An 11744-nucleotide genomic window follows, 5' to 3' on the forward strand; every position below is an offset into this window, starting at 1 on the left:
GTTGTTTGTTTTGTTTTTAACCCCTCCACCTCCAGGGCTGCATTATAGTCATATCATAGAGCTTACTATACATGTACTGTATCAGGCGAGAAAGAGAAAGTGTTAAGCTGTTTTTCATGGAAATTCAGTCGTTGTCGTCACTGCCATTGAGGTTTTAATCTGATTTTTTTCAGTTAGCTGAAAGCATGACACAAAGTGCTGTCCTGTTGCTACCGGTATAGAAAACAAAATGACGTCGCAACCGACTGCTCTGAGGCTTGCCAATATCGTTAATTAAGTTAATAGCCCACTGATGTTGCAACATCAGAGCAGGTATCTTTTTTTATACATCTGCTTGGTTGCTTGTTTGGGTTTTAATAAGGTTTTACCGCGCTCGCAACTGCACAAGGTCAAATGAGCGCCAAGGGGTGGATGTCAACAGAGAAATCCAAACGGGGAATCAGGCTTACTCTGCTCACCTCTCTAGCCTCAACAGCACAAAGTCTGCTTCGACTATCAAGGCACCTCAGAAATAGCAGTTCACAAGAGAAGGACAAACATACATAAGAAGTAGAGGAAAATGACGATAGTAAGGACGAGGAAAGAAAAAGCAGCAGTTCCCCCTATTTTGTTCCAGCACAGTATGAGCATGACATTGATAAATCGGCCCATTTACAATTTTACTGTGCATAAGAACATGTTAATATCCCCCTTTCGGAAGAGCCTTGGTTGGTCAAAGCAGTTTCACCAGCGTCTGTGGTGTGGCGGGTAGGCTCTTCGCTATCGCAAGCAGGAGACCTGGAGACCTCTTCGCGTGTAGAAGGAAATTTTCATCAAGTACATATCTCAGTCTTTCTAGTGGGATGTTGCATACCTTTCAGCCCAGACAGTCCACAACAGACAGTGTTCGAGGCCCGCCTCCTATATGAACTAAATTGTGCGATTGGGGCATAAAATAAAAACACCTATATTTTTAAAAAGTGGGATCTCAATCAAATGAAATACTCCATAAAATACATGTATCATTTCCAGGTGGGAATCAAACTGATACCTTTCATCTGCACATCAAAGAGCCCATACCATTGTACCATTGGCACAGCTCCTCTGCGTTCATTCATATTGGAAGCCCAGAGAAAGGCAAAAAATGATTCGACAATTTGTTTTTGCTGGAGGACAACACTCTACAAAGCACTAAATAGGTCAAGGTCATTTAGTGCAGGGGAAAAAAGCAAGATAGACTGACAGACAGAAACAACAAAGGCAAGGGAAAGATACTAAAAGTACCAATGGCATCCTCCAGCCATCAGCAACAGATGAGTGATTGAAGTGAAGGTGAAAATAAATTAAAGGCACTGCTGAAGTTCAAGGTGTGCAGATAAGTTTACTCCAATCAAATAAATATACTGCTGAATTAGATGTTGTACCAGTCATTTATTTTCAATGACATACATGTACTCACACTATTATTTAAATACTCAGTCTAACAGTATCACAATCACAAATCAATGTACCCAAGAACAAATAGGAACCAACAGGCATTAATTCATAAGCACTCCTAGAGTTCACAATGGCATAGAAAAGTTACTAAGTACATTACAGTGTATAATCATAATAATAATGATAATAATAATAATAATAATAATAATAATAATAATAATAATAATAATAATAATAATAATTGCATCTATACAGCGCCCAATACTACAGCATGCTCTATGCACTTTATAATCATTGTTATCCCAGCAGACCCAAGAGCACTCCGTAATATTCTCAGCTTCCTGGGAAGCAGACGGCAAGCTGCAGATTGCAAGTGCTCAAACACAGATAAACTGACAAGACCTTTTGCTGCCTATAGCTGGGTACCTATTCCCACCTGGATGAAATGAGGAAAAATTGTGAGTGTGCCTTTCCCAAAGACACTACGTCAGGTCACTGATGAGAATCGAATCCACAACCTTATGGCTGCGAGTCTGAGGCCATTGACATCACAAAAGAACCAAAAGACAAGGTTGGGATCAGAATTACAACTGCACACCAGTTACTTACTTACTTTTTTTTTAAACCTCACATCTGTCCTGACAGCTACCACTCTTTCATTCACTGGACAAATACTAATATACTTCAATTTAAGAGTAACCAAAATTCTGCAAAAATCCCTACAATGTTAAAACAGTTTGAATAGAAATTTCTAGTACAGTAGTCTCCGCCTAAGATCCCGGTGCTCGGGAGCAAGGAAAAGCGGGATCTTAGGCAAACCGGGATCTTAACCGACGAACCCAGGGAAGAATCTATGGTGACCCATGTTAAGGCTTACAATCGGTAAAATGGTCTCCCTCCACTCTAAAATGAACTGACGTGACCGCTTGGTGGGTTTATGACGTATGGCGAGCAAAGAGTGGTTAACCTTGATGACCTATCACAGGGCATAGTGGGATGAGGCGTGCCATTTTCACTTATTATCCTATCATGAGGCTCAAGATCTACGCTTATCAAGTTGCCCCTCCCCTCCCCCTTACCTGTCGAAAATGTACAGCTTTCCATCTCCCCCAACCGCCTTTGTCGTTACACACTATTACGTTGTGAACACACCAATTAAAATTCAGTCTGTCTCGCAAATTCGGGAGTAGAAACAACTTCTCCAATGGTCAGGGAAGAGTTCACAGTTCAATGTGATCCCGCCAGGAGCGAACGTGTAGGCCCTACCCACCCAGCGAGTGATGTAAGTTTAGGGGGATAGCTCAGGTGTGAGTGAGATGTTCGGGGAAAACAAACGTGTCAGTCAGGTCACACCCCGGTGTGATCCCGTCTGGAGCAAACATTGTATCGCTTCATCGAGTTTTACAACGTGTATGTGATCACATTCACGATAGTAGCTGATCTTTGATGCGACGGACAGTTTATTGATCTCAAATTTTCACTCTTGGTTGATCGGCTGTCCCGCCCGGGGTTTTTTCCGCAAATTATGATCTGAAATGCGGGATCTTAGCCGAATGTAGACCTTCAGAGTGAATCAGAGCGGGATCTTAGGGGTGACTTTTGTATAGTAAAAATTCTGTTTTCTTAAAACAGTGGGATTTTAAGCGAACCGGGATCGTAAGCGGTGGGATCTTAGGCGGAGACTACTGTAATTTGTGGTTCAGAGTGCATGTTGGTCAACAATACCATCAGCCAAAAGTAAAGAGTAGGTTATATATTTAGGTGCAAACCACAGCATCAAAATCAAGGTGAACTCATATATACTTCACAATTTACCATTCCACCAAGAATCCTGTAAAAGTCAGGACAAAATGTCAAAACAAACTAAAACATTAGCGTAGGGAGTCCTTTTTCACGATTCACACACACACTCCACACGCACTGCCAACTTTACAAAGCTTACTCTTCAAGCAAAAAACTACCAATTATACAGGTATGTGTTGCCGAGTTGAAATTAAGAAACAGAACACAACTACAGACATTTTGTGTCATGTGAAGGTGAAGAACAATTTTTTTAAAAGGGGTAAAATTAAAACACAACAAATTAGGAAGATTTCATCACCAAAAAACCCCCCACACACAACAGCACCCAAATTACACACTTAATGTATGCTTAAAATTCAACAATCAGTTTTTCCAAGCAGGGCCAACTCATGAAAACACTGGCATCATATTTATTTTTATTGTCATCTTCTAAACCACAAAACACTAAATCATGCCCGAAAAACTCAATCATAATCTAGATGTGGTACAATGACATGGTTGGTCGACAAAACGGGGACTGCAGAACCAGTAAATCAACAAACCACAATAACAACAACAAAATCACACAATAAACAGGATGGCGCCTATCAAGATTCGCCAGCTCCTTGTTTTGAAGCTTCTGAAGAAGACCCCTTTGCTGGCTTGTTGTCTTCAGGCTGCAAAACAATAAACAAAAACAAACCAAATATTAATATATACAGTCCACCCTCAACTCATGGTAAACAGAAATAATTTTCGAGGTCATTTAACTCATAGCACAATGAACAAGGATTGAACCAAAAACGGTTGATTGAATAACCCACTCTCTAAACTTGAATTCTTCTACTATACGTTTTTGAGCACCGGTATTTGAAAATTGTTCTTTGCTCTGAATTTCAAAATTCGACTATTATACCATTTCAGCTTTTGAAAGATATTGTCTCCAATCTGAAGAAAGAAACAACAGATCTTGACTCCACAGGTCTCTCACCCTTTCACAACGCCAGCAGATCTCACACTTCGTAATGCTTCAGAAGGAAAGTTGAAAATACTTGTAAATAGCATAGTCCAGAAAAATTTAGTTTGTCAAAGTATCAAAATCTGTTTTGAGAACACCTTATACACTATCATGTAAAAACAATACTCTCTAACGCATTGTTCCCTTAAATTGAAAAACCATAAAGTTGTCATTTCTAAGCTTCATTTTTCCCATTCCAAAAAAATAACTATTCTATTAAATTTGTGGACTCTCCAAAAATAAACATAGAAAATCATCTTGACCTAATCATCTTTACCCCCCTGTTAAGGTCTTGAGTCTAAAGTTAAAAGCTGGTCTCTATGTCAACATGACTGAATATGGAACTTATCAGGATGCAAGAGGGTTTACATTACAAGCCCCAGTGAGGCAGACCCTTTTTAAGAGTGAGGCAGACTTTAAAAAAGTTCCTTTGACTTTTTAAATCTAACAGATAAAGTAACATCATGGAAGCAGTACACAGTACATGTAGTAAGGTAGATTATCCATGATAAATATTTTCAAATGTCAAACTACAAGTAATGCTTCCCTAGTTCCCCTTCCCTCTTCACCACCCTTCTCATTAACACTCAACAATACACTTACCTACGAGAAGCAAGGCGTTACACATTTGAGATTTTAAGGTGAATTTTTTGTTTATCTGCTTCTATAAGCAGAAAATGTTACATCTTTTAAAAGAAATTCATTTTAATTTCAACAAATTATGAGTTGCATACAAAGATCCATGAACCTTTTTTGCTTTTTAGTTTGGGAAGGAAATATTCAGTAAAAAAAATTGGATTAAAATTTGCCACCAAAAGATTTAATCAAACATCAATTTTACAAATGTTTGGATGCCCACATGTTTTAGGCATTTTCATTGAAAGTTGCTCCTCATATAGTCTACGGGATCACACGAGAAAATTTACAGCTAGGAAATCACTGCCCTTCTTCATCTAAACAAATCATCTTATAGATGCAACTTTAAGTTTCCTTGACATGCACTTTCTGTACGACATGAGCAACTCAAACAAAAAGAAAATTATGACCTTATGACCATTTGGTATCATTCCTGACACAGGAAAAATTTTTGAGCAAATATTCTAAGATCTGTCTAAAATCACTGGAGACTGGGCCATTTTCGGGTCTACATACGCTAAAGACTGGCGTTTTGGGGGGTATTTCAATATTTCAAGCAACACCCCTCCCAGAGACATACAACCACCATTTGTACTCACATAACAGATCTAAACATGCCCAATATGACACAAAAATCAGAAAGGCAATATCTTTTATAGTTTTTTAGAAACGATTTTTTTTAAATGTGCTAAAATTTGTTGCTCGCCAAAATTTTCTGATGTAATGTCTTATGTAAAAAAACAACAACAACAAAAACCCCAAAAATTAATCTTGTGTGTGTCTTTTATTGTGTTTTGTGTTTCAAAATGAATAAAAAGTCCAACCTCATGAATAGGCAGGTTATCAATATGGTAATCCTTAGGTACTAGCTGTCTAATCCACTTCAGTGTGAAAAAAACAGGCTCCAGACATAGCCTAGTCTAGATCTAGAATATTCGCTATCAGAATCAGTGCTTTGATGCTCATTTACATTGAAATCAGGATCCCCATGGTCTAAAATATGATAATCAGAATTTTTTTAATTGTCAAAGTCGTGCAAACACTTGAAAAATGTTTGCTTTTCGTCCTGCAAAGTGGGTGGTTGGCGAGTGCTCTGGTGTGGTTTGCTTCTTCTTTCCTATCAAAGATCTATCGTCCTGATCTCTCCTCCTTCTTTTTTGGGTTTGTTACTCTCTTGTAACACCTAATCTTCGACCTTATTGTGTTGCAAGTGCCGTATAACTTACTAAAACTAAACGTGCTGCCATCATACTGACAAAGTGTTGCTAGAACAGACACCAGTCAGAGACACGAAAGTAGGGCCTCAGTGTGACTAACTTTCCTTCCGGGTCGATAACTCAGAAAGTTTCCAGCCAATTCCGGTGAAACTTAGCACGAAATGAAACAAAGATCAGCTGCAAGGTAAGCGACGGTTCACGCAGCGTTTGCGCGCATACGGTGCCGAGGAGAAAACGTGAAACTTGTGTTTGCAGGGGTTGCGCGAACCGCCTCTCGGGAAAATATTGGTGCTTGCAAATGCTGAGTGAACCGTCTCCAGTGAGTTAACTTACAAAAGACCTGTGCCCTAGTTATCAAGGTTTCAAGCACAACTATCACATGTTAAGATGAAGTAATTGTTACCTTGGTTGGAACACACTCTATAGGTATGGTGACTGGACCATCGTTCTGTATATGAACTTGCATATATTCCCCAAAAGCTCCATCTGCAGGTAAATATCAGCATAACTCAAAAATATGACCATGCATGTCACTTCATCAACAAAAACATAAACTGTACTGTAGCCTACCATTCAGCTCTTCCTGAAGAAATAGGTGTTATTTGGGTCATGACGTGGTGGAATCAGGCACTCGTCAATTTTTGGGCATGTGGAGGTATTGGATTCATCTAAAAGCTGATTTATTTGCCTTGCTTTCAATGAAATAAAAATCCATTTATCCTAACTAGAATTCAAGATATGAGCAATTGAAGGAAGTGAGGTCGCCTGGTTTCAGTGGTGAAATTAACAAGAAAAAGGCTGCCAAAGTTTGGTAACTCCATAGCTAACGAGTCTTTGAAAACTGGAAAATGACATATTTTGTGCCTTTAATCAATGTATTTCAGTAAAATTCACACAGAAATGTGTTTTTATATGGACCTAAAAGAGGTTATACCAAAAAATAAAAATTCAGTAAAAATATCCAAACTGGCGGGAAAATGCGTTTCTCCGATTTCGTTATTTTGACGAATGCCTGATTTCACCACTCTGCCTCACATTTTATCCTCTGACGAAAGTGCTTACTCTTTCCACACAGCTTTGACATAAAGCAAGGGAGTGAAGCAATAAATTCATGGAGCAAAAACATTAACACAACAAAACTTTCATGTTCCAGCTTCAAATCTATGCTCCCCCCCCTAAACTTTTATCCTTTTCCAAAGAATATTTCCTAATCAAATTACAAAAAGTACCCCACCTTCAAACTGACCTGTTCTATGCTTAGAAAAGTCATAACTGAACTAAATAGGAAGAAAAAAAGCAACAACAACAAAAACCCTCTTAGATTTAGTCTCTCTCTTACAAGTGCAATATCAGTAAAGAAAAACAGTTTACCTTGTACTTTTTCAGGTTTGTACTTTGATTTGAGAGCTTCCAAGAACTGATTGTAGAAACCCCTGGAACGATCGGGAGACATTGCATTGTGGAAGTCTGGCTTGGCTCCTTTCAATGTCGATTCTAAAGTAAACTGTGAGGAACAAAGAAGTTGTCAAGATGTCCGTTGTCATGTCCAATAAAGAAATGTACATGTAGAAAAGACAGAAATGGCTACAAAACATTGAAGATACAAGGATAAACAAAACAGCTCAGCCCTTAACCATTGATTCAATACCATAAACATTGTAATATTTGCAACATACAATTATCAGTGTCGAGGAGAAGTAATGATGAGTGAGTACCAAACACCACCAAGATGTAGAAAAATACAATATTTTGGCCACTTAAAACAATACAAGACCATAGTAGTGAAAGAGGTGCTTGAAGGAAAAATGTGGGGCGGGAGAGCCAGGGGAAGACAAAGAATAAAATGGATGGACAACATAAGAACATGGACTGGCCTGGACATAGCAGAATGTGCAACGGCAGCTCATGGCTGTGAAAGATGGAGGATCATTACACGTGAACCTCTGAGTCAGAGATGACACCTCCAGGTATCCAGGTAAAAGTTGATAAGTGGCTTAGTCTTCAATTCAAGTGTTTTTGCTTACCGAGATTTGGCACAATCGTACCTAATACTATGAGCATTAAATCACCTACCTGACTGACACACAAAACCTCATAGTCCAGATCCACCAGGTTTTTCTTCCAGCGGTTACCAGATTCATCATCAAACAGCTTCAGGCCCAGAATTTTCCTCACTCTGCAAAATTGTGTGCACTGTCAGTCATGACCATGCTAAAAAATACTGAAAGTAGGTAGGCATGCATTTATTTTTCAAAGAACAGAAAGTTAAGATCAATAATGAATTTTAAAAAGTTCAAGAGAAGATTGTTAGTTATGTTACCATATATGTGAGGTATCGTGGTGAAATCAGGTGCTCGTCAAAATAATGAAATCAGAGAAATCAGCATTTTCTTGCCAGTTTGGAATTTTTTCAATTTTATGGGGGGTTCAACACCTTGTAAGTTCATTCAAAAACACCTTTATGTGTGGATTGTATGGAAACACGTTGATTAAAGGCACAAAAACTGTAAATTTGCAATTTCCAAGGACTCTTAAGCTACGGAAGTCACCAAACTTTGGCGGCCATTTTCTCGATAATTTTACTTCTGAAACCAGGCGACCCCACCTCCTATATTTTTTATTTTATATCCAACGCAAGGCAAATGAATAGCCTAACATTTAAGATGATACCATTAACCCCATATGCCCAAAAATTGACGAGCGCTTGATTCCACCAAGTTGTGACACATATTATATGAGAGACATTGGTGTTGTCCTATTTACTGGTATAAGTATTGTCAAAATATAAACTGCATAATTATAACCATGAATGCATCCGTTTTCACATAAAGCTCAGGTGACTTCACCAAAAAAAACTACCTTGTCAGGCCAGGGCAATCCAGTTTACTATCTCAATCTTAAGGTGATATGCAGCAAACGTAGTCTGTATGTTGAATACCACCATAATTCACATAGTATTGTTATATAACCGCAGTAGTTCAATCACAAAAAGGTTAAGGTACTTTTCCAACTAACACATCACCCTATTTGGTTAAACCACCAGGCTCAAAATGACCTCAAAACTTTCTTTTTTAAATTTCCCGTCCAATGCTTTACAGCCACATAAGGACATTGTAGCAATGAACATTTCTGGTTTTCCCTATAGATATGAATTACACTTGAAAAACGAAAACTCATTCCTGCAACAACAAAAATTATAAAATTTGAGAATACTATTATCATCCATAGAACAAATGCAAAAACAAAAATGCCCTCACAATAAGTTGACAAACAACATGATACAAAAGCAAAAGTCCTTTTTGGGGGTGCCATTCTCCAATAATCAATGAAGTCCACCGCTTGAAAAAAGAAGTATTGAAAACATGAAAAATTTGTCACAAATCTTAATCCTAGCCTACCTTTACACACAATTTTCTCTGCTTAATGTAGTGTTATCTTTTGCAAAATAGGTTTTAAAAAACATTGAAAGTTGCCAACTAATCTCATACTTACATAAAGTCCATTTCCCTTTGTGTATCATGCCTTGAGATTCCTACCAACACACAGAGTCCTTGACCAATCGAGCCAACAGTTTCATCCCCAACTGTAAACAAAGGGCAGGACATAGATCTTACACCTCTATAATATACACACCAATAAAAAAAATTCCTTGTAATAGTGTTTGCCACAGTCAGACGAAAGTGAACAAGCTATTTATAGATCTAGAAGATGAACTGGCCTATTCATGTAGTCTGCAGTACAATTGCAATCTTTATGACTCCCACATCCTACGGCCTACTATCATCACTATGGCACAATGGTAAGGTGAGGAAGCCTACACTTCTTTTTATTTATTTATTTATTTTTTTATTTTTTTTGGGGGGGAGGGGTTGTACGGCGCTCGCAACTGCAAAAGGTCATATTGAGCGCGTGGGACACACCTAATATTTTCAGTTGGTAGGAAATTTTTTAATTTTGCCCGAAGCCTACTCTTATTGACTTTAGACCACCAAGTGTGACCAACGGATCTTTAACGTGCACAACTTGCACACGGGCCCTTCGAGATTAAAATTTCGCCCTTGTCCGAGAAGGCTAGGTGTAAATCTTTACTATCAAAAGATTGGGGGTTAAGAATGAGCCAAGGAGTAGCAGTAGAAAGGCTGCAGAAAGAGTCAGCAGCCCAGAGGAGGGGGCGAAAGAGGTGAGAGGGTGGGGGCAGAAAGAGGAGACGAAAACAGACGACAGAAAATTGCTAGAGAGCAGAAAAGGGGGTGAAAGGAGACAATTTTAGAGAAGAAAATTTGGCGCTTTTTCGGTAGTGCCCACCCCGCATTTGTTATTCGCCGGTTTTGGCCCCAAGAGTAGGGGGGTTTCAGGGAGGCTTGCCCCCCTGACCTAATAAAAACAAGGTGGGGGGTTTCAGGGGGGCATGCCCCCCTGAATTTTACCACAATTTAATGTTTTGCAGTTGTTAGGTTTGATATCTTAGCTTGCCGCGAATCAAACGTATATAGATCTAGACTCTAGATGTAGGTCAGGCTCTATCAAATAAGGGGGGTAGGAACTACCGAAAAAGCGCCGAAAATTTTTCGGTCACTATGCGGATTCGAACCTGGGACCTTTGAATGACAGGCCAACATCTTTAAAACCTCTAGAGGCTAGAGGCCACGAGAGCCCCCTTCACTTCTTCATGATTCATGATCACATATATAGATTAGATCTATAATATCTATAATTACAGTAACTAGTCTAGAACCATGACAACAGACAAGTGGATTATCATTCATTTCATAATATTATAATTAAATCATCGTGTCGTGTATTATGATTAGCCTTTGCTTGATGATCTTTCAATGATAAATATTGATTTAATTAATAATAATACAAAGTAAAGTCAAAGTCAAAGTGCAAGTTACCTGTGACGCTGGCTTTCATGACACGTTGAATAATAGCTTTCATTGTGTTCTCCTCAATATTTTCGGAAGGCCGACTGAAACAACCAAAGACAACGTGTTTTAGCACTAAGACAATTGCAAAAAAACACTCTCTCCTCCTCCTTTCCGAGAGACGTGCCGACCAAATGCCAAATCTGAAACAATAATGTTGACAACCCTACTTTCGATTCTGAATATTGCACCGGAGTTCCGCAACTTCGGTAGAAAAAGAGGAAGGTGAATTGATTTCACGCGAATATCACAATATTCGCAATTATCTTGGGCTTGATTATTATGTTTTGCCTGTGCTCGTAGGGCAAAGGGCAAGGCCTTTTGCTGAGAAAACTGTACAAAAAGACTGTGCAGAGGGAAGGTTGAAGAATACCGGACCACTCATACATTATTGGGCAAGAAAGTGGGGTAGGTGGGGCGGGTGGTTGGGGTGGAGGAGGGGGGAGGGGGGGGGGGGGGTCTCCCCCCTGTCAAAATTTTAATGAATAGATCTACCGGTTCGAGATTCTCCATTGAGAGATAATTAAAAACGGGGAAATTATGAATTCCTAAGGTTGAGACATAGGCAAAGTCAGTCCGCTGGTCCGGGATTCTTCAATCTTACCTGGGCAGAAACCGGGGCCCCAAAAAAATTTTTTCCCCCCCCCCCTGCCCCCCCCCCCCCCCCCCCCCCCAAAAAAAAAGAACACAAACCATGAATAGCCGTTGAGGATAATTGATACAGCTTTTAAAAAAAAAAGAACGTATAGG

At 39.2% G+C, this 11744-nt stretch overlaps 1 protein-coding gene across 1 annotated transcript; it reads right to left on the reverse strand.

Annotated features, from left to right (window-relative positions):
* Positions 1-3309: 3309 nt before the first annotated feature.
* LOC101845329 (D-aminoacyl-tRNA deacylase 1) lies at positions 3310-11187 on the reverse strand. Its single transcript, XM_005099151.3, has 6 exons — positions 10965-11187; positions 9562-9652; positions 8143-8245; positions 7441-7573; positions 6473-6555; positions 3310-3875 (listed from the first exon to the last, which is right to left on the reverse strand). Exons 1-6 carry the CDS (start codon positions 11005-11007, stop codon positions 3807-3809), a joined length of 522 nt encoding a protein of 173 aa, XP_005099208.1. The 5' UTR covers positions 11008-11187; the 3' UTR covers positions 3310-3806.
* Positions 11188-11744: the final 557 nt, after the last annotated feature.

Source organism: Aplysia californica, unplaced genomic scaffold, assembly GCF_000002075.1.
Source record: "Aplysia californica isolate F4 #8 unplaced genomic scaffold, AplCal3.0 scaffold00204, whole genome shotgun sequence".
Taxonomy (NCBI): Eukaryota; Metazoa; Mollusca; class Gastropoda; order Aplysiida; family Aplysiidae; genus Aplysia; species Aplysia californica.

Excerpts from the sequence above, each read along its gene's own strand:
- LOC101845329 (XM_005099151.3), bottom strand. The coding sequence starts at position 11,007 with ATGAAAGCTATTATTCAACGTGTCATGAAAGCCAGCGTCACAG. Across the intron at positions 8,246-9,561 it reads CAAAGGGAAATGGACTTTAT|AGTGAGGAAAATTCTGGGCC; the intron begins GTAAGTATGAGA and ends ACAATTTTGCAG. Across the intron at positions 3,876-6,472 it reads TAGAGTGTGTTCCAACCAAG|CCTGAAGACAACAAGCCAGC; the intron begins GTAACAATTACT and ends ATTGTTTTGCAG.